At 42.2% G+C, this 22,044-nt stretch overlaps 1 protein-coding gene across 3 annotated transcripts in view; it reads left to right on the plus strand.

Moving 5' to 3' along the window:
- Window positions 1-4,311, plus strand: part of LOC117354529 (gastrula zinc finger protein XlCGF26.1-like) — a 34,617-nt gene extending 30,306 nt beyond the window's left edge. For 2 of the 3 annotated variants that reach the window (XM_033932226.1, XM_033932227.1), the window contains exon 4: window positions 1,835-4,311. In XM_033932226.1, coding sequence (XP_033788117.1) covers window positions 1,835-3,591 — 1,757 coding nt within the window. In that variant the 3' untranslated portion in view covers window positions 3,592-4,311. The remainder of the gene's footprint in view (window positions 1-1,834) is intronic. The other variant, XM_033932225.1, reaches the window with a different exon arrangement.
- The last annotated feature ends 17,733 nt before the right edge of the window (window positions 4,312-22,044 follow it).

Genomic DNA, 22,044 nt, shown 5'->3' on the forward strand with positions numbered 1-22,044 from the left:
GTCTTTATCATAAGGCTTATGGGAACAGACTTAAAAGATCTCAATCTGTATACTTTGGAGGAAAAGCGGAAGAGGGGAGATATGATAGAGATGTTTAAATACCTACGTAATGTAAATGCGCATGAGTCGAGTCTCTTTCAATTGAAAGGGCATAGGATGAAGTTAAGAGGTGATAGGCTCAGGAGTAATCTAAGGAAATACTTTTTTACAGAAAGGGTGGTTGATGCACGGAATAGTCTCCCGGCTGTGTCAGAATTCAAAAGAAAGTGTGGGACAGTCACAGAGGATCTCTTGGGGAGAGAAGGAGATAGTGGATGCTGCAGATGGGCAGACTGTTTCTTTTCCTCTTTTCCTTACTTTCCTTTCAAAATGGTTTGTTGCCCTTACTATATTTGGGAGTCTTGGCTTGCTGAAGAATTGGCATCAATGTATGCTTTTGTTTACTTAGACAGGCTAGGGCTCTTCAGCTTGGAGAAGAGACGGCTCAGGGGTGATAATGATAGAGGTCTATAAAATACTGAGTGGAGTGGAAAGGGTAGATGCAAGTCATTTGTTCACTCTTTCCAAAAATACTAGGACTAGGGGGCATGCGATGAAGCTACTAGGTAGGAGATTTTGAAACAAGCCGGAGAAAATATTTCTTCACACAACGTGTAATTAAACTCTGGAATGTGGTGACATCAGTTAGCTTAGCGGGGTTTAAAAAATGCTTGGATAATTGACTAAAAGAGTAGTCCATAGGCCATTATTGAGATGGATTAGGGAAATCCACTAGAATAAGCAACATAAAATCAGTTTTACTATTTGGGATTTTGTTAGGTGCTTGGGACCTGGGTTGGCCACGGTTGGAAATGGGATACTGAGCTTAATGGACCTTCGGTCTGTCCCAGTATGGTAATTCTTATGTTTGTCCCAGTATGGTAATTCTTATGTTTGTTATTCACTATCTGTCTTTAAAACGTTGCATGGGCTTTCTTTGGCTTGTGTAACAAGATGAGAAATCTTCTCTGCAAACCGTATACGCTGCCCTGGACCGTCGTGGTACATTTCTCGTGTTGGCACGCGTCAACAGTGGACCACATAACTTTCTGCATAGCACAGAATACCTACAGTAATCAGCATACATTTTTAATATAACTTTCAGCTGTGTTTTCGGTACAAATTAACACCTGGGCACAAGCCCTCTCTGCTTTGCTCAGCATGTAGAACCAGCGTTCACCCATCAGTAATCCTGCGGCTAAGCTCATGGTTGCTCTCTGCATCAGCCCCTAGGGCAGACATGGGCAACTCCGGTCCTTGAGGGTTTCCTCAATGAATCTGCATGAGATCTATTTGCAGGCACTGCTTTCAATGCATATTCATTGGGGGAAATCCTGAAAACCCAATTGGATTCCGGCCCTTAAGGACCTGAGAAGCCCATGTCTGCCCTAGGGGTATATGTTCAACTCACATTTGTGTTCTCCAGCTCCACCTGCTGGTCAATAGACATGAGTGAATACTCTCCACAAATTCTGGAATAGTGTAAAGCAGTGTTTCTCAACTGGAGTTACCAGTCAGGTTGTTAGGATATCGACAATGAATATGCATAAACTTGATTTGCATACACTATCTCCCATTATCTGCAAATTTCTTTCATGCATATTCATTGTGGATATCGTAAAAACCTGACCGGCAAGGGGTACTCAAAACTGAGTTCAGAAACACTGGTGTAAAGGACTAATTGAAAGAAAATGATCGGGCAAGGCCTATCTTCTCCAACATCCTTTTCTTGATGATTGATAAGGTCTATTGTAACTAATACATTGTTAATGTGTCTCTTTGTATTTTCAAGCAGATAAGGAGGTCGTACAGAAAGAGGAAAGAGAGGAGAATACAAAATTATATGTTATAGAAATGGAACAAATCTCAAGAACATCTGGAAATGTCTGTGAGAATATTTCCCAGAGTACTGAGAAGAGAAACACAAAGAATCATAAGCAGGAATCGGAGAAGGATCAGAGAGAACCAGCAGATGATTCACTGGATGGAGTCATTAAGTGTGAGAGAAGTGAAGGAGAGCTCATAAACATCCCTAAGCACCAGAATCTCCTGAAAACAGAGACACCCTTCCAAAATAACGACCACGATCAAATGACTTCTGAACTCCATCAGGAAGAAAAGAAACCTTGTCTCTTGGATACGTTGGACCAGAGAGCCGGCACTGGAGAGAAGCCCTTTTCACGCTCTCGGAGTAGGAAATGTTTCAAACTGAAATTAAATCTGAAATCACAGCAGGGAATGCATGCTAAAGTAAAACCAGTTCCATGGACTGAATGTAGCAACCATATCTGTCCTAAAGAAGCATCAATTACAGGCCAAAGAACAGACACAAAAAAAACCCCTGTAGAGAGTACTGAACATGCAAAATCTCATACTTACAAGCATTTTTTTAAAAACAACCAAAGAACAAACTTAAGAGAGAGAAAATTGGCATGTCATGAACTTGAGAAAAGAGCCTTTGAGAAGAAAAAGCAAATAAAATATCGGTTAAAAAAAGGATCAGGAAAAAAATTATTTATGTGCACTGAGTGTGATAAATGCTTAACTTCTTTGCAGTCTCTAAGAAGGCATCGAATGGGTCACATGGAAGAGAAACCATTTTCTTGCACTATATGCAATAGAGGTTTCAATTGTGTCTCGACACTGAAAATTCATCAAATGAGCCACACAGGAGTGAAACCTTTTCCATGTTCTGAGTGTGATAAGAGTTTTCCTTATTTGTCACATTTAAGAAGACATCAAATGATTCATACGGGGAAAAAGCCTTTTATATGCATTGAGTGTAATAAAGGGTTCAATCGTTTATCAAATTTGAAAATACACGAAAAGATCCATTCAGGAGAGAAACCTTACATGTGCACTCTGTGTAATAAATGTTTCACTCAAGTGTCATACCTGAAAATTCATCAAAGAAGCCACTTCACACAAAAATCTTTTACATGTGCTGAGTGTAATAAAAGCTACATTTCTTTATCCTCTCTACAAAGACACCAAATAATGCACACAGGGAATAAGCCTTTCACATGTACTAACTGTGATAAAGGTTTCCTATCTTTAGGATCTCTAAAAAAGCATCAAATAAGCCACACAGGAATCAAATCCTTTAGCTGCATTGAGTGCAGTAAATGTTTTGCACATCTAGAAAATCTGAAAATTCATCAACGTATCCATACGGGAGAGAAACCTTTCACGTGCACCGAGTGTGCTAAAAGTTTCATTTCTTTATCATCTTTAAGAAAGCACCAATGGATCCACACAGGAAAGAAACCTTTCACGTGCATCGAATGTAAAAAATGTTTTGCTTATCTGTCATATCTGAAAAGCCATCAAAGGATACACACAGGAGAGAAGCCATATATGTGCCCCGAGTGTGGTAAACGTTTCCTTTATTCATCATATTTAACAAGGCATCAAATGATCCACACAGAAAAGAATAATTTCACAGGCGTTGAGGATGATAAAGAGTTCACAGATCTATCGCATTTAAGAATTCATCAAAACATCCACATTGACGAGAAATTTTTTCCTACGTTATGGATGCCACACCCTTGATGATAAAAGAATTTTCAAGTATACCTGGGTAGATTGCTGTATGTGTTACATCTTGATGAACTCTGTGAGGAAGTTTTCTTTGGCAAAATGCAAGTATTACAAGTGTTAGCAGTAAATCTTGAGCCTGAAATCGTACTCCACATATCTTGGCTTAGAATCAAGGTTCATTACTGTTAGGTGTGCACAAAACTAACCCATTTTCTCCTGAGAGGCATCTTTCACATGCATTTATTGTACCTAAGAAGGCATCAAGTGATCCACACAGAATAGAAAACTTTTTTTTACATGCAATGAGTGTAAAAAAGGGTTTTGATCGTTGAAGATACTTTAAAGGATCCAAAACAAAGTTTAAAAAAATTTTAGATCGGCAAATGAGAAACACCAAGTGACAAATGTATAAGTACAGTTGGAAATACAAAACAGTTACTTCAGGCATCATTCATTGATCAAGACAGTAGATAAGATTTGAGAAGGTTTACAGTAAGCATAGGAAAACTGGTAACATAACATAGGAAGTGATGGTCCATCCAGTCTGCCCAATAGTTACCGTATTTCCCCATATATAGGCCGCGGCCTATACATGGGTTTTACAAACCCGTGTATGGGGCATGGCCTAGTTAAATGGGGTAGCCATGTAACAATTTTAAATCTTCCCCCTGGTACCTTTTTTGGAGTCCCCTCGCTGGACGGCGCAGTGGTGCAGGGCAGCCGTGATCTCTTCGACATCCGTCCTGACCCCGCACCACTTGACTGAGTGGCTGACGTCAGTTCTTGCAAGAGCTGACGACCATTCAGCGGGTGGTGCGGGGGCAGACCGGATGCCGAAGAGATCACGGCTTCCCTGCACTGCTGGAGCTTCGAGCTGTGCGCCAGCCAGCGAGGGGGTTTGGAAGGAGATACCGTGGGGGGTGATTGAAAAAGGCAGGGGAGGTATCGGAACATAAGCCGCGGCTAATAACATGGGACGGCTTATCTTCCCGGTTTTTTTTTTTTTGTTTTAATCAATTTTTATTAGAATTTTATAATGAAGATAAACAATACAGACACCATTTGTAAACCAATCCGTAATATTACAATCTTTCAACAGAGCATATAAAAAAAAAAAAACCCTAACATAAATATATCTCAATCCCGCCACCCTACATAAAGTAAACCAATATAGTCAATAATATCCCCCATCAAATTAAACACCATGAGGAAGTCCTTTCGTTGTTCCTTCAAAAAGACTCCCAATTAACCACACCTCTCCTCACCCTCTATCCTACCCTCCCACCCCACATGAGGAAATAATTAAATGTACTGAAATATTTTGTCCCAAGTCCGCCTTTGTAAGTCATAATAACCATAATGCTTAGCAGCTATACATTCCATCTGTGCAAGTTTTCGCAATTTCTCTAACCATTCCTCTTCTGGTGGAGCGGCTAACTTCTTCCAATATAATGCTATTAAACATTTGGCCACCGCCAACCCCATTCTGACCAGTTTTGTCTGCCAAGGAACATCTCTAACATTATGTAACCCTAACAGACAATCTTGAGGGGAAAGTTGCAATGGATCCTGGATCCACAATGTCAAAGATCGTGTAACAATAACCCAAAATTTCTGAATCACCCCACAGTCCCACCAAATATGCATAAAAGATCCAGGGCCCTTACCACATCTCCAGCAAGAGTCTGAAACTTGAGGGTACATAATATGTAACCGTGCAGGTGTGAAGTACCAGCGTGTTAAGATTTTATAAGCATTTTCTTGGACCAATATACAATGAGATGCTTTCTGTACCTCCAGACAAATACGTGACCAATCATCTGCAGAAAGATGCAGCTGGAGGTCCCGTTCCCACTGTTGTTTAAAAGGAAAGGAAATCACCACTCTACCGCGCAAGAACTTATAAAGAATGGAAATCGGTCTCGGTACTTTACTCAACAAAAGCCATAAGTTTTCCAAAGATTCAGTCCCCTGGGGATTCCCTTTATCCCAACTTTCCGAGATCATAAAATGTCTCAATTGCATGTATGCAAAAAATTCGCCTCTTAACCCAGGTTTCTTAGTCACCAATGCATCAAAAGTAGGTAAGCATCCCCCAACAAGTACATCTCGAAATGTAAGAATCCCCATAGATTCCCATTTCCGAAACGCCCCCCTTTCCAATCCTGCCATAAACCGCGGTTCCCCCTTAATAGGAGCAAGCGTGGAAACTCCCCTACCACTCTTTTCCCTTTGACATAAAGAACCCCACATCCATACTAAATGACAAAAGAACGGGTTCCCTTGCCCCTGCAATCACTCTGACAGCGAGAAAGAGATCCACAGCCAATTATTCAGTGTACAATGCGGAACATAGCTTTGTTCTATTTGAACCCCAGGTTTAAACACTGCAATCTTCCAATCCAAAATAAAACAGAGTTGTGCAGCCTCGTAATACCAGTGCAGATTGGGCACTGCCCGTCCCCCATCTTCCCTAGCAGACCAAAGTACTTGTTGACTCAACCTGGGATGTTTCCCTTGCCAAATAAAATATCGAAATTCCTTATGCAATAGCTTCAAAAGTCCCCTCGGCACCGCTATGGGCAGCGTTTGGAATAAAAATAATAGACGGGGTAAGATATTCATTTTGACAACAGCTATACGCCCCCACCAGGACAACCACAAACCCTTCCAAGCTTGCAAATCTCTCCGCACTAAACGCACTATCCTAGAATAATTGAGATCATAAAGACACGATAAATCAGATGGAATCAAAATACCAAGATACTTAAGATGCCCCAGTACCCGCCTCACCGGAAAGGTGTCTGCCAACATCTGCGCCTCCCCCTCCTCTAAAGAAATATTCAAAAATTCGGACTTGTCCATGTTGATCGTAAAACCAGATAGACCTCTAAATGTCCCAAATACCTCCAACAACTCAGTAACAGTAGTCTCCGGGTCCGTCACATAAAAAAGAATATCATCTGCAAATAGCGCCAATTTATGTTCCCGACCTCCTATATGAATTCCCCTAACTGCCCCCAAATCCCGAATATAACAAGCCAAAGTTCTAAATACAAAGCAAACAGTAAAGGGGAGAGTGGACAACCCTGTCGGGTCCCTCTTGTAATAGAGAAGAAATCTGTATAAAGCCCATTAATTTTAATACAAGCCCTCGGTGTCAAATAAAAATTCCTTATCCATTTTTCATACATTCCCCCAATTCCCATCCGTTCCATTACTGCCCATAAAAAGTTCCAATTGACCTGATCAAAGGCCTTTTCAGCGTCTATGGATAATAGGACCATTTTACTATGTTGTTGCTGTGCCTCCCAGATCAAATGTAAAGTTCTACGTATATTATCTCCCACTTGACGCTTCTGGATAAATCCAGCCTGATCAACATGGACAAGTCCCGGTAACACTCGTCCCAATCTCAATACTAACACCTTCGCCAAAATTTTAGCATCAACATTTAATAATGAGATGGGACGATATGCTCCACACTGCTCCGGGTCCCGTCCCGGTTTCAACAATACTGTGATCCCTGCTTCTCCCATAGTAGATGGCAAAGAGCCCCCGTCTCGCACTCCATTACCAACCCTCACCAACAGGGAAACAATCTGCTCCCTAAAGGTCTTATAGAACACATTCAGTAACCCATCTAATCCCGGAGATTTCCCTCCTTTTAAACCCCGTATGACCCCAGGCACCTCCCCCTCCGTTATGGGAAGATCCAACCCCTCTTGTTCCAAATCCGAGAGCTTTGGCAAAGGGACCATATCTAAGAAATCTGAAATCTTAGATCCCTCACTCAAGTTGTCCCCACGATATAACTCTGCAAAAAATGTAGCAAACTGGTTATGTATATCCTTATCAGTCCTATACCTAACTCCATCAGTTCCACGAATACTCTGAATAGTAGCAGACATCCTTCGAGCTCGCAAATAGCGGGCAAGCATAGCACTAGACCGATTTCCATTCTCGAACATAGCCTGTTTCAATTGTGTCTTTCTAAAAGCTAAATCCTCCAGTTGCATTTGGTGTAATTCCAATCGTACTTTACTCAAGGCCTCATATACCCTAGGCCTAGGATCTAATTGATGTTGTTTTTCTAAATCCACCAATTGCTCCCGCAATCCCAAAGAGCGCTTAGCTTTGTCCCGTTTTTTACGGGCCCCCCATTTAACAAAAATACCCCGAATAACAGCTTTCAGCGCATCCCAAAGTGTCCCATCCCTTACTTCCCCATTGTCATTTATATATAGATAGTCTACAATAGAATCCTGCACTTCTTGCAATACAATAGGGTCCCCTAAAAGTGATTCATTTAAACGCCAAAATCTGTTACCTGATTGTATCCTAAGTCCCTTGCATACCACCCAGACAGGAGCGTGATCGGAGATCTGAATGTTACCAAGCTCCGCCTCTTGAATCCCGCCCCAAAGATTTCTATGTACCCAAATACCATCTATTCTCGTGTAAGTCTGAGTAGCATTAGAGAAATGAGAATAAGTCCTCTGAGTACCATGTAGCAATCTCCAACAATCCACCAATCCCAATAGATGCATAAACCTAATCAAGGCCTTACTGTGACGTCAGAGAACCACTCGTCCCCCTTTGGAGTGATCCAATGATAGATCTGGGCACACATTAAAATCCCCTCCACAAAAAATCGCTCCCTTTGCGAAAGCAGTCAAGTCATCTGTGAGACCAGAATAATAATGTGATTGATCAGTGTTAGGCCCATATATATTAATAATAGTAGTCACTTTATCCTGTATCTTACCCCGTATAGCTAAACAGCGTCCCTCCCTATCTTTGAAAACCTCATCCACCTCCAGCCCTATCCCCTTACGAACCAAAACAGCTAAACCCCCCACCCTCTGTGTGCCTCGAGCCCTATGAGTCCACACTTTATCATAATGTTGAGTGTGCAGCAACCGCTCGTCCCTCGATCTTAAGTGAGTTTCTTGCAGCAAACATATATCCCACTTCAGCCGATGCAGTTCACGAAAAACTATACTACGCTTTCCAGGGTTATTTAATCCATTAACATTCCACGAGCCTAGGACAAGAGAACTATCATTCCTCAAATGACCCCCCCTACCCCTACCCCCACTCCCCCCCTCCCTCCCCCCCTGCTGTCTATACGACCCCGACATACCCAAGATCTGGGCAGCCAAGGAGAAGAAGTAAGGTCTCCCCCCCACAGAAGGCAACTTAGCCCTTTTATACTAGCGTCACTCATCCATACCCCAAAAACCATAAATGCCCATTACAATGAACAACATCAGTAATAGTATAAGTAAAATAATAATCCCACAGACAATAATTCTTGCCATGGAAAACTCGTACTAAATTCTATACATAACCTCTTTCTGAATATGCAAAATCAAATTAGTCATTTCAAAAATCAATCTGTAGAACCCCTGGCAAATGCCAGACTCCCCTAAACTAGGACCGAACGTCCTAGAGAAAAACGGGGAGGAAGCAAAGAAAAAATGGGTAATAATCCCCTCAATCCATCAGGTCTGATCCTTTAAATGCCGCTTCCCCGCACGTCCAACAGTGGACCAAACTCCAGTAGAACGCTTCTCCGCCTTCTTAGATACAGGCACTGGAACCTCAGGAACATTCTTGCACCCCAGTTCCTTCAGGGCTGCCCACGCCTCATCCACATCACCAACATGTTTGGATTTGCCATCAATCGTGATCCATACTCCAAAGGGAAATAACCATCGGTAGCGATGGCCCTCAGCTCGCAGCAATTGCGTTATCTGTTGAAAGTTCCGACGTTTTTGCAGAGTGGTCCAAGCTAAGTCTTGAAAGATGCCCACCGAGATATTATTCCAGCGGTATTCCTGCTTGCGCCTCGCTATTTGTAGAATGTTTTCTTTGATCCCAAAATCCTGGAAGCAAGCAATAATGTCCTTAGGCCCTGTGCTTCGTGCAGGACCCAAACTGCGGTGTGCCCTCACTAGCACTATTGGATCAGTCAGGGAGCCATGTGCTTCAGTTAGTAAATCAGCACAGATCTTTTTCACCACTGCCGCCCCATCCTTATACTCCTCCAGCTCTGGAATGCCCTTAAAACGCAAGTTGCATCTGCGTGATCTATTTTCCAAATCCTCCACCTGAGATTGCAACATCTGGATGGAGGATGGCATTTGATTCAATTCAGCTCGCATATTCAGCAGATCTTGTGTCATCTCCGAAACGCGATCCTCCGTGTCTCCCACCCGACCTCCCAACTCAGCCACCTCAGACCGCAGTTCCGTCATTGCAGCTTTTAAGTCCTGGCGAACACCCACCATTTCCTTCTTAAGATCTCGAAACCACTCTTGTAATACTTGGGGGGTGATCGCTTCAACTGGTGCGCTCTCGATGGCAATCTCTTCCTCGTCCGATTCCACGTGCGCCGGCGCCATTTTTTTTTTACATCCCGGCAATCCGCTACTGCCCGCGGTTGCCGATTTCTCCCCTTCAGGCAAAGGGAATCAAAATTTGTCCAACTTCTTACGGGTCTCCATCTCAGCTGTTGTGCCACAGTATCATAAAGAATATAACTCCTTCGGTCAGAACGCTGCAATTTTAATATTTCTCCCGTGCCTCCACGGAGCTCTCTGTTCAAGCAGCCATCCTGTGAGCTGACGTCACTTCCTCCTATCTTCCCGTTTTTTAAACATAGATTGCCCTTTTCTGCGGTCTATATATGGGTGCGGCCTATATGCGGGGAAATACGGTACACAAATAACAAACTCATGATAAAATTTAATTGTCCTTTTTTTTTTTTTTTTCTTTGATATTTCTGGGCCATAGATGTCTGCCTCCTACTGTTCTTAGGTTCCAACTACTGGAGTTACCGTCGAAGCTAACTCCAGCCTATCCAAACCATCTTGTCATTTGCAGGATACAGGCCATAAAAATCTGCCCAGCACTGTTCTTGTGTTCCAGATTACTGGAGTTCCTGTCAAAGCCCTCCCCAGCCCATCCTAAACCGATTTTGCGATATATGGGACACAGACCGTGTAAGTCTGCCCAGTACCGGCCTTAGGGGTTGGGACTTGTATACCGGCTTTTTGTAGTCTTACAATCGCACTCAAAGCAGTTTACATAAAGGTACTCAAAGTATTTTCCCCATATGTCCCGGTGGGCTCACAATCTTATCTAATGTACCTGGGGGCAATGGGGGATTAAGTGATTTGCCCAGGGTCACAAGGGACAGTATGAGTTTGAACCCACACCTCAGGGTGCTGAGGCTGTAGCTTTAACCACTGCGCCACGGTAGAAATCAAAATGTAGCAAAAGTGAGCCAAGTCTGGGACGATCAGCCATTGTGACATCACTGATGAGGATGGCTCTTATTGGTGGAATGAGGCATTATGACATCAGGGAAAGGGATTTGGGACTTGTATACCGCCTTTTTGTAGTCTTACACCACCCTCAAAGCAGTTTACATATAGGTACTCTGTCAGATTGATAGGTCAGTTACAACAATTTCGTAAAATCCTAAAAACTTTATTATTTACACGATATTTGAACAGTTTACCTAAAGATTTAACAAATTGATTGCTCTACAACACTTATTTTTTCTTATGCTCTTGTTTGCTGGTCTTTAATTACTTGTAAACCAAGTCAAGCTCCGCTGGGAGATGACCAGTATATAAATCGAAGACTAGACTACTCGAGTATTTTCCCTATCTGTCCACCTGGGGCAGTGGAAGATTAAGTGACTTGCCCAGGGTCACAGGGAGCAATACGGGGTTTGAGGATGTAGCTCTAACCACTACACCACACTCTCCTCCTTAGTTCTTCAAGGACTTATACTATACTAGAAACACTATATTTTCCGCTGTCGCGCCTCCACTCTGGAATATAATGCCACTCTGAAATTTCTCTAAACAAGTTTAAAAACACACCTTAAAATATTTCTGTTCAAAGACGCCTATCTAAATTCCAATTGAGAACCCGTAAAAAGGGAAAATAAAAACTAATAAATAAACACTTTCAAGAAGCGGCGTTCCCCCTCCCCTCCCCTTTTTCCTTCCTTTTATTTTTTTTAATTTACATAATGTAATTAAAAACCTCCCTCTCTCCCCCTCCTTCCTCTCGTCACCTATTCGTCTCAATTATGTCCTTGTCTTGGCCTCAATTTCCCCATTTTTTTTATTATTTAATTTATTTCAATTTATCATTTTCTTTATGCCATTTAATTATTTTAACTATCTTTTTAATTTCTATTTTTGTAAACCGACCAGATTCTTGTGAACTTGAAACTTGATACCATTCATTTTCTCATGAGAGATTGTCTGTACTCATCCCATGCTTTTTTTAAATTTCATCGCTGCTTTCATCCCTACTGCCTCCCTCTGGAGGACATTCCAGATATCTACCACCTTCTCCGTGGAAAAATAATTTCCTAACATTATTCACACAACCTCAGTTGATGCCCTCTAATATTACCGTCTTCCCTTCTCTGGAAAAGATTTGTTTCTATATCAATACCTTTCAAGTATTTAAATGTCCGTATTATATACGAGCATACGAGTCTGTATCGTATACGAGTACATATTCAGGTCTTCTGGACTCTTCATATGTCTCTTGCCACAAACGCTTACTGTTTTTGTTGCCTTCCTCTGTTCTTATATTGTTAGCCAGATATGGCCTCCAAAATTGAACACAATACTCCAAGTAGGGCCTCCCCAATTACTTGTACAGGGTCATCAACATAAGAAACACCTTCACCGAATCAGACCACTGGTCCATCCAGTCCGGTGACCCACACATGCGGAGGCCAAGCCAGGTGTTCCCCCATGAAGACCTGTTTACCCGTATCCATCAATGTGATTTGCAAGAAGGTGTGCATCCAACTTGCCCTTGAAACCCAGAATGGTGGTCTCCGTCACAACCTCCTCCGGGAGAGCATTCCAAGCGTCCACCACCGTAGTACCTGGCCAAAACCCAAGGAGTAGCAACATTCCCTGCTACCGATCCAGGGCAAGCAGTGGCTTCCCCCGTGTCTTTCTCAATAACAAACTATGGACTTTTCCTTACCCCTGCCTCCCCCCCTCCCTTTACTATGCCAGTGAATGGCTCCTCATTTCATAGTTGGCCACAAAGTTCTAATGGCAGAACAGTTTTTACAGAGAGAGATAAGGTTTTAAGGAAGTCGGACATAATGGTAAAACTTTAAAATTAGGATGACATTGATTACAGAGGTGTCTGTTCCACCCTGTGAATCGTTTATTTATTTATATATATATATAAAAAAATATGGCAGAAAGATACTGTCAGGATCCTGGCACCGCCTACACGAAGGGCTAAGCCGAGTGTCCGTTTACCGCCTATCGGGGAATAGGCAGAGTGTCCGTTCACTGGAGCTCTTATGCTCAGAGAGGGTTTTGGGCTTACCGAGGCACTAAAGCCGCATTTCTCCCCTCAAGGGTCGCCCAGGAGCTCTAACTATGCTCCTTTCTGTTGGGAGTCCATTAATGACCCCCCCTCCACCCCCGTCAGTTCAGGGTGAGGTCCCTCTTGACCCCACAAAATGTCCCACCCAGGATTGAGGAGTCCACGCCAGAGCTCCTCTCCCTCTCAGGAGTCCAGTTTAACGTTCTAGGAGTCTCTTTTCTTTACAAATCACCACTTTTCTCTGCCACTTGATTCTTATGCAAATTAGTTATTCAAGTCCAATGGTCAGGTCATTCAGACTTTACTATTGGGCAACAGAATACTCCAGAGCAATAGGGGTAGCTGGTTCCTACCACCACCCACCTAGCCTTCCACTATGACTAGAACCACCCCAGTAGGAACTAGTTGAACCCAGCAATTCCCGGTTTAACTCTGGGTTACCTATTACCTATGGGCACTCTGGGGAGAGGTAGACTCTGATGTAGCCTTCCCTCAGGGGTGGTACTCTCCCACTTGATGAGACATAAACCCCATCACAGATACCCAAAACATTAGGAGAAATTTCCGTATCGCAGGTTTGATTGAAATAACTTTTCAAGCACACCTGCATTGGTTACCCCTATCTTATGAACTCCAGCAGGAAGCTCTTGGCATGATGCAAATGCTATGGTGAGCATTAGTAGTAAATTTGAGAGACTGATGTTATAACTCTATAGGCCCTGGCTTAAGGGAACGGTTCATTACTTCGTAGCACTAACTCAGTTGGTGACATTGCCCCTAAGAAAATCCTTTGACATGTTCTCAATGTAATAAAGGCTTCATTCATCTATCAAATCTAAAACTTCATCAGCTTAGCCACTTGGAAGATAAGATAACATTCCTGGTGGACCTGTTTGTGAGCTCAGGAGATAAACCACAGAAACAAATGAAAAAATTAAGAGAAATAAGCGTCCCTCTCATGCGTACACTGCCTCGCAATTATGCGCTGTCAAAGTTATGCTACATGATATAATCAATCTTGACAGTCCATTAAGTCGTGTCGTGGCAAATCTAAAATGCCAGGGACAGAAAAAGCCTCAGATTCACACTGAGCATAAACTGATCAATCGTTGGGGGCGTAAGAGCCATTAGCGGACATATATTCAACACAGTTTGGAAATAAGACAAAATCAAGCTTATCTTTAACAGTGGGGCTGTTCTGGGTCCTCTGACGATAGCGTTTTGCAGTGGAAAAAAAAAGGCCGCTGCTTCAGGGCACGGGACTCAATGGCTACTTCTCGCTGTGCACTGCGAGCGAGTCGATATGCATATATTTTTCAAGAATACAAAGTTGGCATGTGTTGTGCATTTATGCACATAGACCACAGGTGTCAAAGTCGGTCCTCGAGGGCCGGAATCCAGTCGGGTTTTCAGGATTTCCCCAATGAATATGCAGGAGATCTATGTGCATGCACTGCTTTCAATGCATATTCATTGGGGAAATCCTGAAAACCCGACTGGATTACGGCCCTCGAGGAGGGACTTTGACACCCCTGACATAGACAAAACAAGGAATAAAGAGGAACTGGAGGAAAAAATACAATAACAGAAAACTAATAACCTCCAGTTTAAAGGCTGAAACAAATGCTCAGAATTTAACCCCTTTACGTCTTGTGCACTCAGTTCAATTCATTGTTGCCTCAGAAGCTGCAGGGCAATCGCTGTGCTGGAGCTATGAAGGGGAGCTTAAATAGCTTAATTGCTTCCCTCCAACGTTCTTAAACATTGGCTTAAACCAGGGGTGTCCAACCAAGTTTTTTGTGTGGCCCCGGTCGAGGGCGAAGCAGTGTTCATTTCTGCTGCCCCTTGATTGTTTACCATCTTGCCAGCGCCCTTCTCTGTCATGCTGCAGCGTTTGTGTGGCCCCAGAAACATTTTTTTCGGCCATTGCGTCCCAGGGAATCCAAAAGGTTGGACAACCCTGGCTTAAACGGTAAGTGCAATTTAATAAATAATTCAGAAAAGTGCAAGCATCCCTTACCTTTGCTTACTAGCATACAGGTTTGACTGCGGTGATGCAGGCACCGTAAAGCTTCCTCTCAGAACTGCCAACGAAGGCCAACGTTTCGTGATTTAAAAATAATTTCTTCAGGGCTCTGCAGTGTACTGACACTGAGAGTCTTGCACATAGATACATGCACACATTCTAAATATTTGCACTTGTAAATGTTCTGTAACTATTAGTGCCTCCTGTATAGAATTACCCCTATAGAGCTACAGTTATAGACCTTCAGGCCTTCTTAACAACATCGACAGTAAATATCCGGAATCCAGGTCCCATTATTTAACTGGAACAAGCGTTCTAACAAGCAGAAGGCAAGAATATGAATTCACCAATACACCTGGGCAAGAAAGCAACAGACTTTGTAAAGTGCTCGTGAATGTAGCAATCGATCAAACACAACAAGCGAAAACATTAAAGAGATGTCCCACAAACTTTTCAGGCCAGCGGCACACTAAACCCAGTGCCCTGGCCTGAAGGCACCCGGAAGTGTGGAGGCCCATCTGCCTGCGACCCTGAATCTGTCACTTCAGCGGGGGGGGGGATCCTCGAGGAGGAGAGTCATTGGCTCAGATGATGGCCTACAGGAGAGGCCCGTCCTATAAGCAGTCAGCGGGCGCTTCTCCTCCTTGCCAGTGTCTCGTTGGGTCAGACCTGGAATCTGCTGCAGCCCACATTTTGCGATAGACCGCATGAAATCATTAAATAAGGAACACCACCTCCGTATAACTGAAATTACAAGTTTTACCCTGTTTCTTTTATTTGTTGGTGGTGGTTGATGATCTGTCGTTTTATTTATAGAGGTATGTTCTCCATTCTTTCTGGGACATTATGGCCCAAATTTTCAAAACAGTGCTGTTCGAAAGGTGCTAGTAACTGTTAATTGGCCAATAACAATGGAGTAACTGACCATGCTGTTAAAAACCAATTTTTTTTTTAAAAAAGTAGGTGCCACCTGAATCGCACCTATGCAGATGTTTACTGGTTCCAAACGTCAAAAGAGGCATGGTTATGGGTGGGGTTTAAATTCGACGTGATTCTGTGTCGAAGATAGGCGCAAGAAATGTAGGCCTGTAAAATCCTGGCCTACATTTCCGGCCTGTCTTTTTTGGCCTACCTTTTTCTGCACTGGCCTACATTTCCTGCCTGTCTTTTTTCTGGCCTACCTTTTTCTGCATTGGCCTACATTTCCTGCCTGTCTTTGCCGCAGACTGTGATTCTCAAAAGGGTGCTGTAGTTTGAGTGATGTGCAACTGGCACCGTTTGGGTTGGTGGTTTTTTTTCAGGCACTGGCCAATTGCGGTGCCATTTCGGGAATCCGGGCCTATATGCATAGAAGTATAATAATGAGAATTATAAGTTTTTAGCCTGATTCTTTTATTTGTTATTGCTGATTGACGATCTGTCATTTATTTATAAAGGTGTGTACTGTACTTTTTCTGGTATATTAGAACAAGTTATAAATAAATGAAAATGAAAAAAATATATATATATATATGCTTGTTCAATTAGCATCAGTTTTTTCTCCTGCAAAAAAAGAGTATAAATAAAACTATTCTCTGTTTCTCTAAACACAATCATGTACAAAGTCAAAAACAATAAAACTAATTTGGAATCGGTGTGTGAGAAATGGGAACTCCCTCATTTCTTTAACATATGTGGAACAACATATTACAGTAGAAAGGACAACCAAGACTTTTGTCATCTATGGATGTCCATTTCTCATGAATTTTATTTATTTAAAAATTTATATACTGCATAAAAACTATGTGGTTTAGCACATGATCTATCAATATACAACTGGCTACGACCAGCAGAACCTCCATTTTACAAACTGAAATGACCAGTGAATGAGCCAAAAGAAATAATAATAATAATAACTTTATTATTCTATATCGCCATATAGATGACTTCTAGGCGGTTCACATTGAAGAGGGCTGGACAATCAGTGAATTACAGAAAGCAAATGGTGAAGGTACAACATATTACATGAGGAATAGACAGAAGGGAAAAAGGCTCATGGATATGTTTGTAGCATTATAGGAACTTCTATATTGGGGTGTCTCAAACTTTTTTAGCTCTAGCACACTAAACGAAGCAAATGTTTTTTTTCAGCACATTACAATTGAAATTATAAAATTGCAAAACCAACATGTATGGGTAATTGTAACAAGTGAATAGAATTGCTAATAATCAATGTGATGAATGTGCTTGTTTTTTGAGTGCAAAGTAACTGAAAAGATGGCTCAATAGTTGACAAGCACACATGCATTTCATCATCTGCAGTCGTTCTTGGTTTTTTTCAATTTAATTTCTATCAGAGCTGAAAATCCAAGTTCGTGACAACAGACTATTGATTTGGGAGCAACGTTTCTTTTAGCATATCCCTGCAAATGCTTGGTTAGGTACTTAGGCGTTAAATACACTTTTTTCTCTCCTAATCATCTGAAGGAATTCCTAAATGTTAAGAAGATCATCGAGGATTGAGGGACAATGGACGTAAATAGGCGCTTGATACATTAAGCCGATTGTTTAACTAATGCCTCTTTAAATTTTCTCTCCTTTTTTTTTATTGCTTGCTCACCCCCTATTATGGCGGTCTAAGAAGGGGATACCTGTATGATTGTATAATGAAGCAGTTTAATTTTTGGTTTGTTTTTCCTCCCTGTGTTTAATGGAACAAGATGTATTCTTGTAAAATTTGAATGTATAATTAGAAATAAATAATAAAAAAAAAAAGAAAATCCAAGTTCGCAAAGATAAAAAGATCCAAACGGTAACAAAGTCTTGATTGCTTTGTTGCTCAAGTTAGGATAACTACAGCATAAAAAAATAAAATTACTTGCTGTTAGTTTTTAAGGATCAATAACATCAAAGAATGACGCTTGTCTGGGCGGTTGTATCCTTACGCACACAGACGCTCGTAACATTGGCAGACTCTTGTGTACACAACGTACAGTACATGTCATCTATTCTAGTGTATACTTAGGAAGGGAATTTTTAAAAATAAAGTAAAATTCTGGAATTTCTTATGGCTCAGCCGGAATCTCTTTGGAGCACGCCACTGTGCTGTGGCACACAGTTTGAGAGACACTGGTCTGTATTATAAAATGCAAAATCAAGAAAGACGAAAAAAAAAACCCCCACTGAAAAATAAAAAATGATAAACAACAAAAATGTGGGGTGAAATAACTCTTACCAAAGACCATAAATTCATTAATTAATATTGAAAAGAGTGGTAAGGCTGAGCTTTCATTCAAAATATAAAACTCATTTGTGGTGAGACCTCAGAAATTCATTCCCCAACTCACTATAGGGCAGCCTAAGCTGATCCATTCGGGGGATTGGTTTATCAATCACCACCTCCCAACTTTAATGCAAAATCTTATCGTGTTAAAATTGTAAATATTGTAAATATTATAAATACAGTATTCTGTAAACATAAGTGTGGAACTTAGCTTTGAACAGCAATGAAACTTCATAATCGTGATCTCTACGGGGCCTGTTTCGCCTGTGGCTTCGTTAGGAGATCAAGAAAAATGACTATATCTGAACATGTTCCAACCACATTTAACATCCAGTGACCATTTGGTAGAAAGCTTAATTTGACCCGTGTCACTATGCAATCTTCCACACTAGGACTTGTGCTTCATGAAGACCACAGGAACTTCTGCCCTGTAATGGCAACAGCATGAAAAAACGGCGTGGCAAAACTAAAGTGACATAGGGCTGCAAGGTAAAATAACATTATTCGCCGATGACGCCAAACTAAGCAATGTAATGGGCAAAAGCACAACAGACATAAATTCAATGTCCGACAAAATGATGCACGACCTACTCCTACTGGAGCGCTGGTCTAGGTCCTGGCAACTCAGCTTCAATGCCAAAAAATGCAAAGTCATGCACCTGGGCAGCCAAAATCCATGCAAGACTTACACCCTTAATGGCGAGATCCTAACAAGAACTGAAGCAGAATGAGACTTAGGGGTGATCGTCAGTGAGAACATGAAGACTGCCAATCAAATGGAGCAAGCTTCATCCAAGACAAGGCAAATCATAGGTTGCATACACAGGAGTTTCGTCATCTATAAGCCTGAAGTCATTATGCCATTGTATAGATCCATGGTGAGGCCCCACCTGGAATACTGTGTGCAATTCTGGAGGCCGCATTACTGTAAGGATGTACTGAGACGAGTCAGTCCAGAGAATGGCCACCCGGATGGTCTCGGGACTCAAGGATCTCCTGTACGAGGAACGGCTGGATAAGTTGCAGCTGTACTCATTCGAGGAACGTAGAGAGAGGGGTGATATGATCGAGACATTCAAGTATCTCACGGGCCTCATCGAGGTGGAAGAAGATATCTTCTTTTTCAAGGGTCCCGCAGCAACAAGGGGGCATCCGTTGAAAATCAGGGGCGGGAAACTGCACAGGGACACCAGGAAATTCTTTTTCACTGAAAGGGTGGTTGATCGCTGGAATAGTCTTCCAGTTCAGGTTATTGAGGCCAGCAGCGTGCCTGATTTTAAGGCCAAATGGGATAGACACTGTGGGATCTATTCACAGAGAAAGGTAGGGGAGGGTCATTGGGGTGGGCAGACTAGATGGGCCGTGGCCCTTATCTGCCGTCTATTTCTATGTTTCTATACAACATAAATCAATAATATTATGAGTGATCAGTTCAAAACACCAACTTGACACAGCAGCAATGTCAGATGTTATTCAGTTCTCCAATACATTACCCAACCTCCAAAATATCCAACATTCCTCCATAAAATTACAAATTGTTCAACATGCTCTCATATATTTCAAATGTAGCAAAATGTGGCCTCAGGTACACCTCCTCCACCCTTAGTAATGTTCAATATCGGTGGGCATACCGGTGTTTTTATTCCTCATTGGCCCACATTCTTTTTTTGCAATTATTTACATAAACTTTTTTTTAAACTTTTTTATCCACCGTACTCTTTTTAGAAGTTTCCTTGAGATTATTCTATTTAAAAATATTCAAATACTTAGCTTGCTACTGGGTTACATGATCCGACATGTTTCGCAACAATTTGCTTTATCAAGGATCCCCCCAGAGCCACTGTATCCACCATCTTACTCAAAGTCTTTTGCAAGTTCTTTTTTAAGTATATTTTTAGTTACTGTTAACCGAGTCGAGCTCCTTTCTGGTTTAAGACCTGGTATATAAAGCTAAGGGGTCTTTTTATCAAGCCGTGCTAGCACGTCGGACATTTAATCATGCGCTAACCCCCGCAGCCGTCTAAAAAACTAATGCCTGCTCAATGCAGGCGTTAGCGGCTAGCACGGCAGGCGTTTTAACGTGCCTTAAACCCCTACCACAGCTTGATAAAAGGCCCCCTAAGTTTTAGTTACTAGTGTGACTTATTAAAGACTCCCTTAGGGCTCCTTTTATCTAGGTGCGGTAGGGGTTTAACGCACGGAATACCGTGCTTAAACCACCTGCCGCGCTAGCCGCTAACGCCTCCATCGACGAGGTGTATTTTGGCTTGCCGCGTGATGAAATGTCCAACGCGCTAACCCCCGTAGTGCACCTTGATGAAAGGAGCCCTTAGTTTTTCAATAAATGCCATTATTTTTTTTGAGATCCTCTGCTTTTTCCTAGTTCTACCCTTGCTGTGTGACTAATGGATTATTACAGAAAATATGGGATTTTTTTTCTCATATAAAGGAGGAGAGTGTACAAAATGATCAGCCCCGGGTATTCAGACAAGAATATAGACAAAGCCTTTTGTATTGTGATTTTTCTGGAATTTTAATTGGAATTTCTAACTTGTGGGGATGTGCGTCTCTTCTCAAATTATACACAGTTGAGGAAATGACATTACATTACATTAGTGACTTCTATTCCGCCTGTACCTTGCAGTTATAGGCGGATTACAAAAGAAGAAAACTGGACATTTCCAGGAAAAATGACACACTAGGGGCTGGTTACATAGTTGAGATGTTACAAGATGGGTAGCAAGCAGAGGAGAAATTACAATATGAGTAGAAATCAGGAGACAACTGGCCGGTTATAGAATTATAACAATTTAGGGGCTGGTTTGTAGTTGAAACTTTGAGGAGAAAGTGCAAGATGAGTATCAATTTGAGGGGGGGAGTTATTTTCAGGGCGGGGGAAGGACATGGGGAGAGTTAGGATAGCTGGATGTGTTTTTTTGAATAGGGGTTTTGATTTCCTTTGGAAATGATTTGTAGTCGCTTGTTGCTGTCAACAAGTTAGTGATGGAGGGGTCTAGTGTCGCTGCATTTCTGTTTTCTATTTTTCCACTGTTCTATAGAAAGTTTTATCTTTCTTGAGGTTCAGGTTTTGTATGAATATTTGTATTTTCCGTTTTTCCAGCCTATTCCCCCCCCCCCCATTCTGGCCAGTATCAAGGGGGGGGGGGCAGTTTTCCAGCCCCATTTGGCCGCTTTGCATGCTGGAAGCGGAAAAGATTCGGACGTTGGTGGGTTGCAGGTTTTCTGAGGCTACTTTCTCGCGCCGCCACCGCGGGAACAGCTCCGACGCTCATAGAATTCATATGAGCTTCAGAGCTGTTACCGCTAACGCGGCTTCGTAAAAGAGGAGAATGTTCCACATCCTCTCTTCTAGTGTGCCAAGCCTTCATTCGAGCTCTGTATTCCAAGCCTCATTCTGGCGCTCCAATAACTCATCTCATTGTAAACCTCTCAGAGTCATCCAAGCCTCATTCTGGGACTCCAATAGCTTCTCTCGTTGTAAAAATCTTCATTGTACCTAAACATCATTCCGGCGGTCCAATAGCTGCTCTCATTGTTATCAAGCCTCATTCTGGGGCTCCAATAGCAACTCTCATTGTTGACCAAACTTATTCTCCTATCTTAGAGATCCAATAAGCGCTCTCATTGTTGCTAAGCCTCATTCTGGAGCTCCAATGGCAACTGTCATTGTTGTCAAGCCTCATTCTTGGTCTCCAATAGCAATTCTCATTGTTGACCAAGCCTCATTCTGGGGCTCGTTAAAGGCATTCTAGGCCTCATTCTG

Source organism: Geotrypetes seraphini, chromosome 2 (genome assembly GCF_902459505.1).
Source record: "Geotrypetes seraphini chromosome 2, aGeoSer1.1, whole genome shotgun sequence".
NCBI lineage: Eukaryota > Metazoa > Chordata > Amphibia > Gymnophiona > Dermophiidae > Geotrypetes > Geotrypetes seraphini.